Source organism: Rhinolophus sinicus, linkage group LG14 (assembly GCF_036562045.2).
Source record: "Rhinolophus sinicus isolate RSC01 linkage group LG14, ASM3656204v1, whole genome shotgun sequence".
Lineage (NCBI taxonomy): Eukaryota > Metazoa > Chordata > Mammalia > Chiroptera > Rhinolophidae > Rhinolophus > Rhinolophus sinicus.
In genome coordinates this window covers 8,478,149-8,500,165 of record NC_133763.1, presented here as the reverse complement: position 1 = coordinate 8,500,165, position 22,017 = coordinate 8,478,149, and the positions used below count along the sequence as shown (strand labels likewise).

Below are 22,017 nucleotides of genomic sequence, written 5' to 3'. Positions count from 1 at the left end.
ACAGGAAGACTCACGTAAGGTATGTATGTACAATACAACCTGCGACAGAAAGGCTGCAAGGGCAAACCTATAAAACAAGTTCGGTATTTATCCATCAATAGCTGATTAGTCAAATAAACCACAATGGACTGTGCAGCTTCAAAAAGAGAACGAGGGACAGGGCTTCTGTGATAACATGGGAAAACATTACCAAATGTTGAATGAAAAACAATTCCAAGAGCTTACTGTCTGAGCTTAATTTCTTTCAATCAAATGTGTGTATGTGCGTGTGCGTGCGTGCGTGTTAAGGAAGTGGGACTTGGCTTGGGGGAGGTCCTCACTTTATACTTTGAAGTATGGCATTTACTTTTTTACAATGAATATGTGTAACTTTTTTTTTGAATATGTATAATTTTTATATTTTAAACAATTATTTTACAAAGCCATACCAAAAACAGGGAATGGTTCATAGTGTAAAAGTCTTAAGACTCTAATTGCTGTTGTCGCTTTCTAAAGTCTTCACAGTACCATCAATTTTCTGAACAACAGGAAGATGCTCGAGGACCTGATTCAAAGCAGGCCATGAGTCAGTAATAAAATAGTCAGGGGACATAAAGGACAGCACAGGGAACAGAGTCAATCATATTGGAATAACTATATATGATGCCAGGTGGGTACTAGATTTAGTGGGTGATCACTTCATAAGTTATACAAATGTCTAATCACTATGCTCTATATCTAAAACTAATATAATATTGTTATGTCAACTGTAATTGAAAAAAAGAAAGCAGGTCATGAGTGACATGCCTACCATCTCTGACTTTTCAAATGAAGCCACCTTAGGATTTCAACACTGCAGAAACATACCTCGGCCTTACCAGCGTCTGGTATGGTCAGTCATTGTAATAGTGTGTAAGGTATCCCACTGTGCTTTTAATTTGCATTTCCCTAATGACTAATGATGTTGAGCATCTTTTCATTTGTTTTTATGTTATCTGTATATATTCTGTAGTGAAATGTCTATCTGAATATTTTACCCATTTTTATTGGGTTCTTTTTCTTATGTTTTATTTGAAGTTCTTTCTATATTCTAAATACAAGTCAGGTATTAATCAGGTATATGTTTGACAAGGATTTTCTCTCAGTATGTGGTGTCTCTTTTCACTCTGAGCAGTGTCTGTTGAAGAGATTTTAATTTTAATAATGTCTAATTTATCAATTTGTTAATAGATAGATTGAGCTTTGGGTGTTGTATCTAAGAAATAATTACCTAGTTAAGGTCTCAAAGATTTTCTCCTGTTTTCTCCTAGAAGCTTTATAGTTTTAGGTTGCACATTTAGGTCTCTGAGCCATTTTGAATTAATTTTTGTATATAGTGCAAGGTATGTATTCAATTTCATTTTTTGTGTACCAACATCCAATGTTTGAGCACTATGTGGGAAAGGCTCTATTTTTTCCACTGTATTGCTTTTATGGCTTTGTCAAACTCAGTTATCTATATATAAGCGCATTTATTTCTGGACTACCTACTTATTGTTTCATTGATCTATTTGTCTATTTTTGTGCCAATACTGTTTTTACTGTAATTTTATAATTCTTGAAATTAGGTAGCATTGTTCCCCCCACCCCCACTCCCAACATTGTTCTTTTTCACAGTTGTGGCTATTCTAAGTTCTTGCATTTCAACATGAATTTTATTTCAAGCAAAAATGCCTGCAAGGATTAGAGTAAAATTCCCTTCAATCTATAGATTTGGTGAAAATCAATGTTTCAACACAGTTGCCTCTTCCAACCAATGTATGGGATATACAGTCAATTACTACTGAGATAATTGATTTCTCAATCAAAGGAATGTTTTCTAACATGCATTAGCACATAGTAAACCACTGCTTCTACAGGAAATACAGGTTGGGTTCCTACAAACTTCTGGTCATAACATTTGTGTCAGTTAATCAACCCATAACCTTGTTTTAAATGTGTTTCTGGTTAAAGACACCTTACTTAATGTTGTTGGTTCATTAACACTGAACTCACAGCCAACAGCTCTGTAATTCCTGCCTGAATGAAGCTTATCCAAACACATGTATCTTCTCCATAAGGCACGTTACAGCTTTCTTGTGCTTAGAAGACTGCACAGTACGTCAACACTATGCTCAGGACCTTTTTCCATTCTTTTACTTTTAACTGATTTATATTTATAAAACGTTTTCTTGCTTGTATTGCCACTCCACTGTTTTCTTGCTTACCTTGTTTCTGACAAGAAATCTAATGTCCCCTTTATCTTTGTTCCTATGCACCTAACATGCCCATGTCTTTTTTTCTCTGACTGCTTTTAAGATTTTCTCTTTGTCATTTGCACTTACAAATCTGATGATGATGAAACTTGGTGTAGTTTGCGTGTCATATGCTTGGAGTTCACTGACCTTCTTTGACATGCCAATTTTTGGTTTCGTCTTAATCAAACATTTGAAAAGTTTTGGGCCGTTATTTCTTGAAATCTATTTTTCTGTACCCTGCCTCCTTCAGGAACTCTAATTACTCATATATTTGGCTGTCTGAAGGTACTCCACAGACGATTTCTACTTTTTTAAATTCTTTTTCTCTGTATGTTTCATTCTGAATGGTTTCTATAGCGATGACTTCAAGTCCATACATCTTTTTCCTGCAATGTCTCATCTGCCATTAATCTCATCCAGCACATTTTTTCATCACAGATATAATTAAAAAGCAATTTCACTTCTGAGCATATACCTAGAATAACTGAGAGCAGAAACTTGAAGAGATATCTGTACACCCATATTCACAGCAGCATTATTCATGGTAGCCAAAAGGTAGAAGCAACCCAAGTGTCCGCTGATGGATGAAACGCTAAACAAAATGTGGTCTATACATAAAAAAAAATATTATTTGGCATTAAAAAGGAAATTCTGACACATGCTACAGCATGGATGAACCTTGAAGACATTACGCTAAGCAAAATAAGCCAGTCACAAAAAAACCAATACTGTACGACTCCCCTTACAAAATCTTTGGGTGTTTTTTTTCTCACAGTGTCTTTGTTTGGCTTTGGTATCTGCGAAATGCTGGTCTCAGAGTGAGTTATGTAGTATTCTCTCTTCTATTTTTTTGGAAGAGTTTGAGAAGAAGTGGTGCTAATTCTTCTTTAAACGTTTGGTAGAATTTGCCAGTAAAGCCATCTGGCCCTGGACTTTTGTTTGTTTGGATGGGAGGTTTTTTTGTTTTTGTTTTTATCACTGACTCAATCTGTTTACTTGTTATAGGTCTGTCCATATTCTCTATTTCTTCTTGAGTCAGTTTTGATAATCTGTGTTTCTAGGAATTTGTCCACTTCATGTAAGTCATCCAATTTTTTCATGTTTGTTCACAGTATTCTCTTATAATCCTTTTTATTTCTCTAATGTCAAAGATAATGTCTCCACTTTCATTTCTGATTTTAGTTATATGCAGTTTTACTTTTTTCCCTTTGTAAACTCAGCTAAAAGTTTGTCCATTTTGTTGATCTTTTCAAAGAATCAACTTGTTTCACCAATTCTCTATATTGTTTCCTATTCTCTATTTCATTTATCTTCACTTTAATCTTTATTACTTCCTTTCTTTGTTAGTGTTAGATCTAATTTGCTCTTTTTCTAGTTCCCTTAAAATTTTTGAAAAGTAAGGTTATTTGAGATCTTTCTCTTTTATATATACGTGTATATGTGTTTACTGCTATCAATTACCCTCTGAGCACTGCTTTAGCTATATCCCATAAATTGTTATACAGTATTCTCATTTTCATTTGTCTCTAATTATATTTTAATGCCCCCTGTGATTTCTTGTTTGAACTGTTGGTAATTAAAGAGCATGTTGTTTAATTTCTACATATTTATAAGCTTTCCAGTATTCTTTCTGCTACTGATTCCTAGTTTCATTCCAATTTGACCAGAGATGATACACTGTATGACTTCAATCGTTGGAAATGTAGTGAGACTTATTTAGTAGCTTTACACATGGTCTATTTCTGGAGAAAGTCTCCTGGGCACGTAAGCAGCATGTGCATTCTGCTGTTGCTGGGTGTTTCACATTCTGTCTGTTAGTGTTGTTCAAGCCCTCTATTTCCTTACTGATCTTCTGTCTAGATGTTCTATCCCTTATGAAAGGCAAAGCAAGCAGCATTTTAGTTTTTGATTGGATGACAAAACCGTGAATTTTACATTGTTGAGTTTTGAATTGTGTTGTATTCCTCTAAATAGTGTTAGACTTTGTTCTTGTGAAGTTCAGTCATTTGGGATCACTTGGAGCTTTCTGAGGATTCTTGCCAATGCTCCAGAGGTTTTTACACTCTAGAGAGGAGCAACACAAACTATCCCCCGCATTCTGTGAACTCTGAAATTGTCTTCTAGAAGTCCTTTCCCAGGGTTTCAAGAGGTCCTGTCAGGAATCTACAGATCAAAACTCAGCCAGAGACTCAAGGCGAACCCTCTGCAGATCTCCCAAATGCATACATGCTTGCATGCACTCTTTTACTTTAACATATACTCATACATACCTCTCCCCTACAGCTCCCTTTTCTCTGGCACTCTGCCCTGCAATTCTAACTAATCACCTTGGTCTTTCCAAACTGTTACCTGTTTCGTAATTTCAGCAAGACTGGGCTCTGTTTGGTTCTTTCCGCTGGCACTGCAGCCTGTAAACAACCTCTGGGCTCCACTATAAACGGGTGCCACAGAAGCCTACCCCGTTCATTTCCATTCTCTCAGGGAACACAGTCTGGTGTCATCTGTCATTCAACGTCTAAAAACCACTGTCCACATATTTGTATGTTTAAGAAAGAAGGGCATATGTTATGGCTGCGTAACAAATTACCCCCAATGTAACAGGTTAGAAACAGCATTTCTCTCTCACACAGTTTCTGAGGTCCCGCAGTCAGAGCAGCTCAGCTGGATGGCTCTGGCTCAGGTCTCTCATGAGGCTGCAGTCGAGATGTCACTGGGCCAGTGGTTTAGGACTGGAGGACCTGCTTCCAAGAAGGCTCACTGTTGTCCAGAGGCCTCAGTTGCTTGTTAGCTGTTGGCAGGAGGCCTCAATTTCTCACCACGTGGGCCTCACCACAGGGCTATTCACATGGCAACTACCTACTCTCAGAGCGAGCAACTGGAGAGGGGGATCCAGAGGGAGAGAAAGGAGGAGGCAGAAGCCACAGTGTCTTTTATAAGCGACCCTTGGAAATGATCCATCACTTCTACCCTATCCTATTGGGCACACAAACAATCTGCCGGCAGATTACACAATGGAGTAAATAGCAGGAAGCAGTGACCACTGGGGGTCGTCTGGGAAGCTGGCGACTCAGAGGACAAATCCTGCTACACCAGCATGGCAGAAAGGCAAGCATGTGTCCTTCGTATACATATTAACCACCTCATGTTTACTATTGTTTTTAACCCTTTAACTGTAGACTGCATCCTATGGCTTTAAGGAAGATGGGCAGATTGTGGATCTGACTCCACCACCAGACTTGGAGAAACAATAGCTAAGAGTGAGCAGCAGCAGCTTTTAAGAGAAAAGATTAGAGTTCCTGGTGCCTGAAAGAGGACAGCACGTGCAGCTAAGCTGGGCTTGAAAAACATCCAAGGGCTTCGTCCCCCAAAACTACTCTCGTGACCAACGTAAATGCTGCCTGTCTCATCATCCCCGGGGCCAGGCAGCAGCATGGACACCAACACGAACAGCAGCGGCAATAGTGCCAGGACCAACAATGAGCCTTTTGCCTTTGTTCTCCCAATTATTCCTCACAACAGACCCGTGAGATAGTTACCATGGTCCCTTAAATGCTAGGCCTTTGTTTCCTGCCTACCACGGCCTGCATCTCCCCTTTCCAGTATATCCTGGGACAACTTGACTCGTGCAATGCAACACCTGGCTCCCTCTGGGCTATAGGGTTCTCCCGCTCTGCTGGCCCTGAAATTCTGTTTGGTCTGGCCTTTCCTCCCATTCCAGGCGAGTCAGGCCGTAAAGAAAGCTTCCACGTCCCCAGCATCTACTACCAAAGCTCTGTAAAAGGAATCACGTAGACGTCTTCTAATCCCCTGCTGCTGGGCTGTCCTGGTACTACAGCTGCCTAATGGCGACTTCCCAACCCCTCAGGACACTGCCCTGGCGACTCTGCTTCACCAGCTAACACCCCAAAAATGCCCCATGTCAGCCACTCATTTTAAAATACTGCTTTGCAGCACCATGAGCCTTCATAACTCATATCTGCTACAACTGAAAGTTAACATGGGTTTCCTGTCCCTAGGGTCTTATAATTAATCATCAGGGAGAAAGATCCAAACCATACCAAATTCCTGCATGGGTTCCCATTAGTCATTTGTTGAATAATGAATGAAAAAATATAAAGCAATGATTATAAATACTAGCTCACAAAATTCTCAAGGGGCTATAATCCAAAGAATTTTATTCATAAATAAAAAGGAAAATATACCAGTGGATACATATAGGCAATTCATAAAAGACAAAACACAAAAGAACAAATAGAAGCAAATCATAGAAATGCAACTTAAAATAACACTTTTTGTCAGACAGATCAGCCAAAACTGAAAACTTATCAAGGCTGTAAGGAAACAGGCATTCTAATAAACTTCTCATAGATGTAATTTTGTATTTTTGGTATTTATGCATCAAATATCTTTATAGTCTGCATACCCCTTTGACTAGTATTTCCATTTCTAATCATTAATTACATGAAAATAATGGAAAGAAGAACATAGATGTATGTTTTTAAAAAAAACTCACTGTGGCACTAACTATAACATAAAATCTGTCCAACAATAGGGCTTGATTAAATAATTTTAGTATTTCCAAACTACGGATTATTATTATGTCACTTGAGAATATCACACCTTGTATAATCTGTTTTTTAAAAATAACATATATTCACACAAAAACATACCTGCATAGAAAAAAATCTAGAAGTATACACCTCAAAATGTTAGCAGTGATTATCTCTGTAAAAGAATAGTGGAATTATTTGTGATTTTTTTTCTTTTTGCTTACTTGTACCACCTAATTTTTCTACATGAGTTGTGCATGGATAACAACACATCACATTCGTAAAAGGCAAAAGTAAAACTGAGGAGCACAATTTACTGTGCCATTACTGTAACAAAACGTGAACGTCCCCATATACAATAATAGTTATGTCAGGCAGGACTAATATCAAATAAAATAGCAAAGAACTTAGTACTCAGGAGCCTAGGTTTTAATTAGTTCTAGGAACACACATGGAAGAGTTTGTTAGTACTCTCCAGGCATTTTAAGACAACAAAATGACCTCCCAAACAGAAACGTCGTACTAGTCCTAAAGGCAGTGTTGAAAATTCATAGTAAAAAATCTCAACTGCTTCAAATTGAGTGTCGGCGTCAACCGCCTTTTCACATTTATCTCAAGAACCCTCGCTGTAATGGGAACGCAGTCACTATGAAAACGATCAAACGTACAAGTCACTCCTAAGTTGAAGAATTCATGTGACTTAAATTTGGCTGATGAGAAAGTCTTCTCCATACCTTCTACTATTCCAAATTAGGTGAACTTTTCCCCTCAGACTTAACATTTTGGGGGATAAAACTTAGAAACGAGAGAGGGTCCTGGAAATGAGCCTACAGATACATACCTGTTACAAGCAAAGCATGTGTCTCTCCAGGCATCGTGGACAATTTCTAGCCAGAGCCCAGGGCCCTGCTGTGCCCAGAAAGAACGTTGCCCAGGAATTGTCTGCAATGCCTGACTCAACATGACCAGTAGCACAGACAGTGAATAAATCCTCACTGGATTAATCTATAAACTGTAATTTTCGATGATGCTGACCGGCATAAGATGAATGATCATGCCGTATGTCCATGGAAGAATATGAAACAGACTATTCTAATCGCACCCGCACAATTAATGGCAGGTATCGGGAAAGTCATTTGGCCGCAACTTCACACCTACGACACAGTTTGCAAGTCACGTGTCGTAAAGCTCCATCAACACATCCAATGGGAGTGGAGAGCAGCACGGAGGCACACGGAGCACTGAGCACAGTACGGCTTTAAGATGCCTTTACTCTGATATTAGTATCGTCTTTGATAAAAGCAGTATTTGTTGCACAAGAAAATTTTCCAGTACAAGGAGAAAATCAACTTTACAAAAGGGAGAGATTTTACATTAATGGCATTTGTGTAAAGCAAGCATTGTATAATACCAACGCTGACAACACAATTATGTGGTTATTGTTGAAAAGAATGGAGATCACGCTATTTTCATGACAAGCCCAGCACCATTCGTCCACTAGTTCAGCAAATACATGAAACCATACACAACAAGAACTATTCGAGGACTTCAGTATACAAGAGTCAAACAACCATGGTCACTGTCTTCATGGAGCATTCAGCTAACAACATATATAAACATGTGGTTAACATATAAACAGACATTCATTACACATTTGAATATAATGGCAAATGCCAGGATATGATTAAAGAAAAGAGCAGGCAGGGTGGGTGCTATGAGAACAAATACGAGGCCTGAGAGGCAAGCGAACCAAGCAGGGGAGGGGAGAGGTTCAGCAAGGGAATCTGTGCAAAGCCACTGCAGCTGGAATGACCTTGCCCCATCGAGGAACTGAAACAGTGTGGTGTACCAAGCACTTAGGTTATTGTTTCCTGGACACACGTTAAATCTGAGATGCACAAAGTCGTCAAAGTTCAGAGATCACATTGGTAACTGCTTCGTGACTCTGGAGCTCAGAAAAGAGGTCTGGACCAGGTACAAACTGAGAAGTCACTGGCTTAGAGATGGTGTGTGATGCACGGGAACTAGAGATTTCTTAGCTGGATGGGGCCGGACAGGGGGGCATGTTTTACTTCCTCAAATCACACAAAAAATTGACTTCCTATAATCAAATTTTGCAATCAAATTAAACGTCTCTCTTGATTTGTGAAATAAAACAAAGTATTTTCTAATATTATAGTTATGATACACGCCCAATTTGTTCAGAAAGGATAAAATTAAATGTATAAAGTTCCTGGAGAAATGCCGAGACCGAAGAGAACGATTTATCTCGGTGAGGCTAAGGCATTCCACGCTGTAATTTACTTATCAGCAGAGCACTTCCTCCTGTGCCCTAGAAAAGGAACTTTTTGGAACACACTGATACAAAGTACTCCACAAGATTAGTCACTAGAAATGTTTGCCGTCTGCAGAAATGCCACCTACTGAAGACACATCATGACGGCAAGCATTCTGAACACGTCCACAAGCCCTGGAGGGATGTGACATCCAAAAGGATGGTCAAACCTGCTCTGCACGCTCAATGCTCCTGAAAGTTATCAACGTTCAGGATTATCAGTCTAATCCTGCAACAGCCTGCCCTGCGGCCTCCTTTGCTAGCATGTCATTGCCCGGTAAAGCGGTGGTCAGGTGATGGTCATAGAGAAGCTGAGGACAAATGCTCCACAGTTTAAGGCCCAAGCACCATAGCAGATGACAGGCCTTCACACAAACTCACCTGATTTATTTGAAGCATGTTAAAACAATAGTGACCGAACCGGTGTATCCCTCACGGCTCCAAAAACTGGAAAATGAAAATGAAGAGATAAAGTTCCACTTAGTCGGTGATCTCAGTGGTCAGCACTTTAAAGACATGTCCTTGATCAGGATCGAACATATAACGGCAAACACCTAGACGAGCACAAAACTTTCTATGACGACCAACACGCTGTACGCCTGTGCTGTCCAACCCGGGAGCCACCAGCCACGTGTGGCCGCCTGAGCACTTGAAAAGTGAGTAATGCAACCAAGAAAGCCAACTTTTCATTTTTTTCAGTGCTAATTTAAATTTGAAGAACCACACATGGTTGGTGGCTACCAGACCGGACAGTGCAGATCAAGGCTGAACAAAGCCTCTCTGGTTCTAAAGTTCTAAGACAAATTCCAGCAAAAGTGAAACTGTTAAAAAAAATCCAAAAATTTCAGATCACTATTTAATAAGTACTCCCCTTGAGCCAATAAGGTTTTAAACAGCTTTGTTCCCATCCTCTGTAAGATAAATTAAGGCTAAAGAAGATTCAACACACACATATTCTCTTAGGTGGTATGAAGAAAATTAAACAGTAAGGTTACCTAGCTGGATTTTTTTTCTTTGTTTGTGGTTTTGTTTATCATCACCATTATAAAAATGGCATGCACATGAAAATTTCACGTAAATTTTTCGAAAAGAAAGTCAGCATCCTAACACATTCCAGCATTACATTCGGATTTGTTTCCACTGGGTCTGCCCTCCTCTCCATGGCTGTATTTCTTTTCATGTGACAAATCTCGTCTACACTTAATTTAAAAATAAATACTGAAGAGGAGCAAGAAAACACAATTTATAATCAAATAAATAAATCATGGGATCTTGTAATTGGAAAAGTTTACATAAAAAATAATGTACAGATCGCCAAAATTATGTAAAAAGCAATAACACATTCTTGATATACAAAAGTTATCTAATAACTTATGAAGAAATTTTTATGTTATAAAATTTTAATATCAAACTTTCCCTCAGAAGGAAAGGTTCTTAAGGAATATATGCGCACACACACTACACACACTACACACACACACACACACACACACACACACACACACAGACGCCTATTACAAATGTATATATATTTGGCTATCATTTTTTCAAGATGACAAACTGGGGTCAGTTCAAAATGACTTTGAAGGTTTTTAATATATTTCTGACACTAGTGACCTCAAAATGTGCATCAATTTTTCTATTTTCCAAGAGAATCACATGTTATAGAAACAGCACAAGGCAGAGAAATGAGGCCTTCAATCTAGTACCTCCCTCTCCCCCCCAGGAACTGAATCTTGCAAAGAGCCACATGAATGAGCTTGGAAGCAGATCTTCCCCCAGCTGAGCTTTCAGATGAGACTACAGCCCTGATGCCAGCTTACCTGCAACTTCGTAAGAGACCCTGAGCCACAGCCCCCCAGAAAAGCTGCACCCAGATTTCTAACCCACACTAAACTGAGTTTGTTGTCTGAAGTCCTCTGTTTCTGGGGTAATTTGTCATGCAACAACAAGACAGTTCAACTCTAAAATTCTGTAATTGTATGGTGCCTCAGGTATTAACATATTTAGGTAGGCCAAAAAATAATAATTCCCTGTTCAACATGAACAAACGAGTAACATCCAAATTAGAAAGTACATTTTATTCAAAAGATGAAATCATTAAAAAGTGTAGCATCAGACAAATGGTATTAAAATACACTAGCTATATCTAAAAATACAGACCCAACCCATTTTCCTTTTTTAACTGAAAACAATTCATTTGGAAGTTAAAATGTAAATAAACTACAATAATTTAGTCCCTCACTTTCTAAAATTTAACATTATTTTGTAAGCACTCACCAAATGTGAGAAACCCCATTTTGTTTTGATTTAATGTAAGCCTCTAAAAGTTACAAATGTTTATCAATAGACCTGGAGGTTTCTTCAATGTTGATTTGGTAACACTGGTGGCTGAAACCAGGAAGAAGGCACAATAAGATACAGGGCAACATTTTTAAAGTTCTACTCCTCTGATGTACAAAACGTAATTTTATGAAGAAACAAAAATGACAGCATCTATTTGCTTGAAACTGACCATACAATTTATATATTCTGTATTCCTTCCCTTCACAATTATAAAATAAGGATCTATAGAAATTAAAACATGAAACTACTAGCTAGAACAGCACTCTTGTGAGGTAACTGGCTCACATTCTGAACTTATTCTTTTTCATAAACAAGTTATATGAGATTTACAGCAATATAAAAGTTAACAATTCACAACTATACCAGGGACATGCCCACGGTGACACGTCTTGAACACTTCATTCCTTTTCTAAAAGACATGCCTGGTCTACTGTCCTGTATTTAAAACAATTTGATAAAATATCAAGGCATACCAATAAAACGCAGAGAAATTTTATACAGCCTCTGGCTTCAAATAAAATCCACCTCTCCTGTCTCTGTCAAAAAAGTTTCCAGCCACAGTTCATTCCAATTACAGCTAAGGACTTTTAAAGAAACCTATTCACATGTCCCCAAAATGCCCTACAGTGATATCCAGTCAGGCACATTAGGACACGCAGTTTCAGATTCCAAGCTACTAAGTGAAAACAGGCGGGCGGTTTATGGAGAGAGAACAATAACGAGAAGATCTGCCCCTGACGAATTCAAGGTCCAACATGTATCTGAAAGGTACTGCGGACATAACTCAAAGCTTTCCGTATGAATCACATTTGCCCATCTGATAAACTGAAAGCTGTGTATACATCTATAAAATCCTCGACAAATACTGCCTCATAAATGGCATTATTAATCTATCTACAAATCCTTATATCAGTACCCATCCCACAACTGACAGGCAATCCTCACTTAAATGTTTGACAATACGAAAAGCAAAAACATTTTACTATCCCCATTCTTAGACTCCAAACTATAACAAAACTAAATTACAACTCAAAGCTCCTTACTCTAAAATACTCACAGGGTCCTTAAAATGTTTTAAGCATGTTTTTCATTTCTATTTCTTTTTAAAAGTAGGTATCCCAAAAAAACTGCTGTAAGTAAAAAAAAAAAAAAAAATTAGTAATAAATTTTAATATCTCCTAAGAGCCTATGAAAGATTCTCTGTATAAACACGTCTCACTCCATGAATTGTTCCAGTGGAAACCCCCACACACCACCACCAGGAAATAAAGGACAGATTTATCAGACACCATTTGCGTGCCAGGTGCCATATTTTGCCATTTTTACATTAACTCACTTAATCCTCATCACCTTGAAATGTGTTATCCCCATGCTTCTGGAAGTTGGGTTACTTTCCCATAGTCCATTGCTAGGATTAAAACCCAGTATAGCCTGGTTCCAAGTCCTCTTCTCTTCACCATATATTAAGTTATAAAGACTTGACTTCTTGAAATTTTTCCTGTCAAGAAGGGCTTGACCTCTACGACAACTTAATGGCAAGGATCCTATACAGAGCTTCAGCGATTTATTCAAAATCAAACAATTACACATATATAAACGTAAATTATAACTATCATGGATTGTAGACACTCATCTAATAGTTTCTTAGAGTACCTAGTTTCTTGAGTATCTATAGATGATTTGAACATACAGTGCACGTTTCCAACTGTTCAGTCTAATATTAACACAATCCAATTTTGCAATATCTAGATTTTTCCCTCTTTATCACGACCTGTACACACAAATGATCAGATACCTGTCACAAAAGGAGACAGAGTAACTGGAGTAAAGATGAGCTACAAAGAGAAAAACAAAACAAAACCCAACACATTGGCCAATTATATCTTCCAGAACCTGATCCTAAAACAGGAAAACCACTCAGCCTCTCTTTCTGTATTGTTTATATACTGTTTGATGACCACCTTAGATCTTTCTGGTATTTTTATTCTTTGCTGATCAGCCCAAGCCCCTTTCCTAGAACTTCATTCCACGCACGCTAAGTAAACTAAAATGGACAAGTTATATGGTTTTTCCATGTTGAAGTATTTAGGAATAAAGAACCATGATATATGACACTTACCCTCGTGGTCCAGGAAAAAAATCTTACGTGTGTCATAGAGAGATCAAGTGATAGATGGCTAAAATAACAAGTGAATCTGAGTAAAGGCTACACGAGTGGAGTGTGTTGTATTCTTATTCTTGCTGCTTTTCTGGAAACTTGGAACTATTTCCCAATAAAAAGTTAAAACTTTGTGTGCTCACCAAAAATTACACTGGCATTCTATCTGAAATTAACAATACATACTTGGATTATACAGCAACATTTTTACAAACACAAGAGTTTTTTAAGAAAAAAATAGTGATTTGTGAGGAACTATGCACGGTATCCTACCAACTAATGATCACTTAGGAATAAATTTCAAACCCCATGAAACGTGGCAATAGGGTCTTGAGCTGCAACCATAGCAGGAAAGGAAAAAAAAACATATACATCCCACAGTTTGGCGTTAAGTGCTTCACAAATTTAACACAGGCCTGCTGCAATATGCAGCAAATCTACAAAGCAAGTAATACGTGATACCTCTGGTTTGCAGGAAAATATGTATAGACAAACTGAGAAATGAAAAACTTGTCCTATTACAAAACAACTGAGATGCTGAATGTCTTGGTTTTAACGGTTTTATTAAATAAGATGGTTTTTCCCCCAACTGCAGTTCAATTAACAGTATATGTGAATCATCGTAAGAGCAAGGACGGGGAAGAAATATCCTCCTGGAGAAATGTTGCAATCTCTTCTCCCACAAGGTTACTATTATCCTGCCTGCCCATCAAAATTTTGACTTCAAGTGTTCACCACGCTTTCTTAAAACGCAAGGATGTATCAGAAGAGAAGAAAGTCCATCAACGTTGTGAAATCACACCCTAAAAATAAAGGTTTTCAGCTAACAGTGAAATACCTTTAAAGGATCATCTCTACCCTTTCCGCAGGAAACACCCACTTTAAAATCCTTTAGTACATTCCCGTAATTGAATGGTCCTTCGCTACCCAAGTAGCTCTTAACCTTTTGACGCGGGGGTGGGGGTGGGGTGGGGGGGTCCTTTCCAAAGAAAATTATTTACAAATGAAAAATTCTGCACCTATTTCCAACGACTTCCAGAACCCGGGGCCATTATTGCCGCCCCCTCCCTAAGAATCCCAGCCGAGCTCTCCCCGATCGCCTCTGCAGAACAGAAGCCCCCCCTCACCCCAATGCCCGGCTCTCACCGGGAGAGCCCGGAGGCGCTGCCCGCACACAGCGGATTCTGTAACTGATCTTTGTCTCTTCGCCCAACTCCCTTCACCCCGGCAAGGTCACTAACTGCCAACTACCCCTTTAAGCCCAGCCATCACCTTAGTAGTTCGTAGGAGCCACAGCAGAACTTGCCTGTCATAGGATATATTTTGTCCCCTCGGCCCCACCTACCTACCCATTCCGGCGCATTACGTCTTCGCCACTTGCCCATTTTACAGAAATAGCCACCCCCCAGCCCCCCGCGCGCCCCTGCCCCGCGGCTCCCCCCGCAGCGCCCCCAGGCCCATCCCCGCAGACCCTCCCCTCCCCTCCGATCCCTCCCCTCCATCTCCCCTCCCCACCCTCCGCGGGGACCCGCCGCGGGGTCCTCCCCGCCCTCCCTGCCACACCGCCGCCGCACCCCCCGCCCCCTCCTCCAGCCGCTCCCACCCTGGCCCCCACCACCCCACCTTCCAGCGCCTCCGTGGGGTTCCTGCCCCCTCACCCCGGGCGCCCCATTTGTGCCGGCCTCCCAGCCTCCTCCCGGCTCCTCCCCTCCCGACACCTGCGTCGTCCCACCCCCTCCACACGCCCCCCCAATTCATTCGCCCCCTTCCCGCCCCCCTGCCCCCCGCCGCCCTCCTCCCCTCCCCCTCGCGCCAGGAGCGAGCCGGAGGAGGGGGGACGACGGGGGAGGAGGCCGCGAAGGGGCCGCGCTCCTCGGGGTTCGCCGCGCGCCGCGGCCCCGCAGGGCTCCCCAGCGCCCTCTGTCTCCTCCGCCCGCGGGGCGGAAGTCGGGGCCTCCCGGGCGCCCCCCACCAGGGTATTTACCTTCTGGCCAGGCACACTTTGCAGGCGGCTCCCACATTGGCAAACACTCCAGAGAACTGACCCCGCTCGGCCGCCGCCGCCTCCGGCTTCCACCCCTCGGGCTCCCCGCCCCCCGCCTCCCCGGCGCTCCCGCCGCGCCCTCCCGCGCCCGCGCCGCGCGCCCCCGCCTGCGCAGCCGCGCCCGCGCCCCGCCCCCGGCGCGCGCTCCCGGCCCGCCCGCCCTCCCTCCCCGCCGGCCGGCGGCCGAGCGCGGCCATTGTTCGCGGCGCCGCTCCCGCCCCCTGGCGGCCATCCGTCCCCCGGAGCAGCGGCCGCCGCGGTGCCGGCGCGGGCAGGCTGGGCCCCGGAGCGAGGGCCGTGCCCGGGGGCCTTGCGGACGCGGGCGGGCGAGTGTATGGGGAGCGCACCCCGTCTGCAGTCTCCTGGCCCCTCGCCCGGCTCTCCGCCCCCTCGGCTACAAATGATGGGCCTGGAGCAGCCGCTTCCACACCTGCAATCGGCAGCCGCCTTCCCCCACCCCCAGCTGACCCTCTGCTCTTTCTAGTCGGCAGTCGGCGCCCGGATTCCCTGCGCGTACCTTCCCCAGGCTCTCTGGCTGCCCCTCTTTGCTGTGCTGGGGACGTGTGACCATCCCGTGTCTGCTCCGGCCGCCGCTGTGCGATGCACGGTTTGGCGGATCCTGCACCTTCCCAGACTGGGGGGGGAGGGGGGAGGGGAGGGAGGGAGGAGGTTAGTGCCACTGTCTCGCCCAGAAAACACCGGTGATCAGTAATCACCTGCTCTCCACGATCGGCAGCGGCGTGGCCAAACATCCTCCTCGACCAAAAAAATTGTATCTGGTCACATGAAAAAGAAATCCTTAGAACCGAAAACGAGGACCATCACACAAGTGCCCTAGATCGTTGAGGCAAGAGTGCTAGAAAACTCGAATTACTTCCCGATTCGCCCTGGTTTTGATATAGGTTACTGTTACCCAGATAAACTTCAACCCACTTAAACCCAACGAAATTCAACACTCCATTTGGTAAATGGCACCAAAAATAATGACAAGTCTAGAACTAGAAGTATTCTGTGTTTTCACAAACGTATCTGTTTGCATTTTGATTCCTAGTATCCGTTCTCCACCTGAGAAATGTCTACCAGGCCTGTGATTTCAGCTATCAAACCAACAGTTCTATCTACACCTGCCAGACAGTGTAGTGCAGTGGTTCAAAGCAAAGGCACCAGAATTAGATAACCTGCCCGGTTATCTACTTGCATGTTACTCCCCCAGTGAGTCAGTTATTCTTCTGTTCGACAGGAGGTCACGTGATAATATGTGTTTAAATGTGATACTATATATAAGGTCCTTTAAGTTGGGCCTGGCATGTGGTGGGTCTGGTGGTACAGGATGTGATACAGGATGAGCTACTGCCACGTTTCCTCCTAGGAACTCTTTCTACGTCGTCCTCTCATTGCACCTCTGCCAATTCCCTCAAACTTAACATGTTGCACCCTCTTGAAAGCTGCACTAGTCCTTGATGAATGACTTCCAGCTGCTCAAGCCTAGCATCTGGTCAACAAATACCTGTTGAATGTTTGGAATGAATACATGTCCTTCACACCAGCAGGACCACGGAACAAGCTCCCCTTCCCAGAGGCTCTTGCCTCTTTCTGAGGCCCATCCTCCTAACCAGATGAACACATCCTCCTTCAGATCATGCCAACATCTCCTTCTTGAAAGGCACTCCAACTCCTCCGAGCAGGCCAGCCTTCTTCTTCTGACTCTCTTCTCTGACATGGCAGGTGTATTAGATTGGTTTTGAGCTTGTTGTCACCACCACAGTGCATTAATGGCAAGCTCTGTGCTTCAATCATCTTTGTAGTCCCAGCATCCAACAGCAAGTGAGTGGAAGTAAATGTTTTTGGAGCAAATGGATGACTTCGTGCTTTTGGAAATGACTCTGAAGTGGTCAGAAATTTCATTCCCTTCTGATTTGGGTCATCAATGTTCATTGAAAACTTCATCTCTGCTGCAGCTTTTGCGTACAACTGATTTTAAATCTTTGGTTATCCACTTGCTAACTAGGAGACCATGGGCATGTTACATTCAAACCCCAAACAGAATGAATTTTTAGAAGCCATAATTTTCAGAGAGAACATTGTTTTTAAGCTTGAATCAGCACTTTCAGTTGCTTGAGGTATATAGCATCAATACGTGAAATCACCTGAGTGACATGGTAATTCACACATAAATGTATGATCTTAGGATTTTACTTTAAAATGGAATATTTGCATAGGAGTTGAAAATAATGGATCATTAAAGAGGCGTGGTCCTACTGGCAGCTGATTAAAATAAAGCAATTGATTTATCAATGCATCTTTACCAGGTATCATTGCTATCAAATAGTCAACCATCAGAAAAAATGCTTTCAAATTCATTGTGGTCAGGTTTGAGCAACTTGAATGGGATGGATTCCAGAATCACAAACCATGATTTCTCTTCCAGCTATGTCTTTTCTTATGACATCCTTTTCTTGACATCTATTTTCCTGTAAAATTCATCTAGTCCCCAGTGCCCACCAGGTAAGTTACTTTCCTTTATATGCTTCTATCTGAACATATTTTTATCACTACACAGTATTTGTTTCTTCCAGTGTACCTTCTGCTCCTCGAAGAACAATGCATTCCTATGTGCTTCTCCAGTATCTAGCATATTGTCTGTGGTAATAAATAAATGCTGTTTGAATAAATAGATTAATGAATTTGACAAACATTTATTGAGTACCATGGGGGAGGAAAATTTTTTCTCCTACTCTTCTAGATTCTTTTTGGCTGGTCTAATAATTCAAGTGACATGAGACAGATTAACAGGAGAAAAAAAATAATTACTTACATACAGGAGCCCCATAAAAATATGAGACCCAAGGGCAAGGCAGGCAGTCGATGCTCATATGTCATCCTGAGCTAAGGAATGAGACAGGGGCCGGGGGCTTCAAAGGGGAGGGGGCTGGGGGCTTCAAAGAGGAGGAGGGTAATTCACAGGACAATAAATGAGAAGAGCAGACGTTTTGGTAATTAAATGTTTGCCCTGCCATCCAGGTAAGATGAAAGTTATCTCTGATAATAGCTGTCTTTCCGGGCCAGGCCCCTTATCTAAATTCTTTCAGGTAGTTGAGGGAGATGTAAGAGTTTTTGAGTCTGCAGTCTTGACTGCCTTCAATTCAAAATAATCCACGTGCCATAGTGGCATATTTTAGGGTCACATATTCTGCTCCCCTTCAGTACCTACTATATGCTAAGTTCTATTCATGGCCTAGGGTTTTATATAGCAATGAAAAATAGCTTCAAAGTCTTTGTCCTCATGGACCTTACAGAGGAAGAAATGGATGAATAAATGTGTGTGATAAACACTTCCAAATGCTTTACCTCTATTAGAATACCACTCTGGACCCTCTGAAGCCCCGAGGCACCTTACCTCATCCTTAGCTCAGAATGTCATACGAGTATGCACTTCATTTTAACTTTCTGTCCCTGAACTTCTCGTGTAGGTGGAGTCTCTGACTTGCTCATGTATGTGGGCTTCCTATGCATAGGTATGTATTAAATTTTGGTTAATTTTTTCTTGTTAATGTGTCTCATGTAGTTTAATTACTGGACCAGCAGAAAGAAGCTTGATAGTAAAGTTTCTTTCTCCCCCGTAGAACTTACTATTACTACATTGATGTATAGTGTAAAGCACTCATGGAAAGTATTCTTCTGTTCCATGAGTTATTTCTCTGCTAGCCGGGGTTCTTCTTCTGTCTTTTGAATGCACTGTTCCATTTTATTATTATTTCTATAATGATTGACATCATTGTAACGTACTTTATTTTCATTTTGCTCATGTCTAATCTGGGAAGTTCTCTCCAGATCTTCAATTAGCTTAACTTTGCCCAGTACAGCTCCTGGAAAAAATTAAAATGTTTTGTTTCATTCATTTCATTAGTTTTTAGGGATGGAAGAGTGTGATGTTGTGATATAATAAGAAATATTTATTTTGATATTTGTCAGGGTTCCTGTTATTGAGCTCCTAAAACCCTTGTAATTTCCTAAGTGATAAGAGTGATAGGGGCTGGCCCGGTGGCTCAGGCAGTTGGAGCTCCATGCTCCTAACTCCAAAGGCTGCCGGTTCGATTCCCACATGGGCCAGTGGGCTCTCAACCACAAGGTTGCCAGTTCAATTCCTTGGTCCCACAAGGGATGGTGGTCTCCGCCCCCTGCAACTAAGATTGAACAGGGCACCTTGAGCTGAGCTGAGTTGAGCTGCAGCTGAGCTCTGGATGGCTCATTTGGTTGGAGCACATCCTCTCAACCACGAGGCTGCCAGTTCAACTTCCGCAAAGGATGGTGGGCTGTGCCCCCTGCAACTAACAACGGCAACTGGACCTGGAGCTGAGCTGCGCCCTCCACAACTAAGACTGAAAGGACAACAACTTCACTTGGGGGGAAAAAAAAAAAAAGAGTGTTATAATATTTGGTTTTTGTTGCAGGCTCCTGAAATAGCTGCAGAGTATTAAAGGTGAAAGAAGTGTCTTTTGTCATTCATAACAATTTCCTCTCAACCACACCTGAGTTTGTGTTATGGAGGGGACTTTTGGAAAGCCCCTAAGGATGGGAGAACTGGTTGCCAAGGGAACCAACCACGTGATTAGACAGTAGGAACTTTTAGCCCCACCCATTAACCTCCAGGGAGGGGAGAAGGTCTGGACTTCACCAAGGCCCAATTTACTTAATTATGCCTACATAATGAAACCTCCATTTTAGAAAAAATCTAACCAAAGAGGGGCTTCCAAGTTTTGGAACATATTAGGGTGGGAGAGTGGAATTCCTGGAGAAGTCAAAGAAATTCCGTGTCCCTCTCCCCATACCTCGTCCTATGCATCTCGTCAATTTGGCTGTACCTGAGTTGTCCCCTTTTATAATAAACCTGTAATCTAGCAAGTAAACTGTTCCTGAGTTCTGTGATCAGCTCTGACAAACTACTGAACCTGAGGAAAGGGTCATGGAAACCCTAGATTCACACCCAGGTAGTTGGTCAGAAGCACAGGTGGCAACCTGAACTTGCAATTGACAGCTGAAGTGTGGGGAGGGAGGCAAGGTTGTGGGACTGAGCGCTTACTTAACCTGTGGGGTCTGCACTGGGTGGTGTGGAAAATCTATACCTCTGGTGTCAGAAGTGTTAGAAAAGAAAAACTTTTTTCCCATTTAGTTGGTGTTCTTCAAAATTGGGGAATTGGTCGGTGGTGTGGGAAGACATTCCAGAGAGTGAATCTATAATTTAGTTTTATTTCACCATCTTTACCCTAAATTTCTGATACTTTTCTTTGAACCGTGCGTGCGTGTGTGTGTGTGTGTGTGTGTGTGTGTAACAAAGCCTAGAAATGTGCCTTGTTTATAATCACTTAAATTTCCTTGCAATGAAAATAAATTTGTAACATTTCTAAAACAAGTTGGGAAGAAAGGCAAGTGTTGCTTCTTAAATAAGGTCAATGACTTCTTCACACACTTTTTCAATGTGACTATTTTGAAAGGCATCCTCTTACCAATCACCTCTCAATCTTTCCTTATTGTCCCCGCACCTTTTCAAAAGACTCCATCATTCATCAAACATTCTCCCTTTCCCATTTACACGGGAAGGGAAAAAACTGAAACTTGCAGCTTCTTACTCCTTCACGTTCTTTCTTCTCTTTGGTACTTGTCACTGACATTCTGAATTGGTAAGATACTGCAGTAAGAAAGCACTCCGAAATGTAGTGGTTTATAACAACAGCAATTTACTTGTTCAGGCAGTTTGGCCAATGCTCAGCGGCTCCGTGTGGTATCCGCCAGGCCAGCTCACAGGCTGGGAGCACGGCGAGTGTGTAAGGGTTCGTCACTTCCATCCGCGGTTGATACTGGCCGTCTGCTGGGACCTCAGGGGCTGTCAGCCAGAACACCTAGTACCTACCTGAAGCCTTTCTGTAGCTGCTTGTCTTCAGCACAGCATGGTGCCTGGGTTCCAAGAAACAGGAAGTCAAAGACACCAGGGTTTGAGGCCTGGGCCCACAAGCTGGCACAGATAGGCTATCAATTTGGCCATATTGGTCAAGTGGTCACAGGGCCCCCGATTCAAGGGGTGGAGACCTGGCCCCAACTCTCCATGGGACACATGTCAAAGAATTTTAGGGTCCCATTGAAAACTCCACACCTTCTCTGAAACATATCACCTTGTCTTACTGTATTGCTCCTAATGTTAATAAAAAAGGTGACGTTGGAATTTTCCTTCCATGGCTACCTGGGTCTGCACGAATTACGCATGGCAGCTGACTTTACTCATCTAACACCTTCCTTGCCCCCAGAAGACAGCTGCACCCTTGAATTATGGAGAT

General features: G+C 42.1%; 1 protein-coding gene across 26 annotated transcripts in view; it reads right to left on the bottom strand.

The window, feature by feature from the left end:
* The window catches only part of STAU2 (staufen double-stranded RNA binding protein 2), a 223,520-nt gene extending 207,192 nt beyond the window's left edge, over positions 1-16,328 (bottom strand). For 2 of the 26 annotated variants that reach the window (XM_074319222.1, XM_074319230.1), the window contains exons 1-2: positions 15,629-15,766; positions 9,522-9,587 (exon numbers count right to left, since the gene is read on the bottom strand). In XM_074319222.1, coding sequence (XP_074175323.1) covers positions 9,522-9,539 — 18 coding nt within the window. In that variant the 5' untranslated portion in view covers positions 9,540-9,587; positions 15,629-15,766. Of the gene's footprint in view, positions 1-6,925; positions 6,981-9,521; positions 9,588-14,790; positions 14,953-15,267; positions 15,399-15,628; positions 15,773-16,205 lie in introns of those variants that run through there. The other 24 variants (XM_074319212.1, XM_074319218.1, XM_074319226.1 and 21 more) reach the window with 22 other exon arrangements.
* Positions 16,329-22,017: the final 5,689 nt, after the last annotated feature.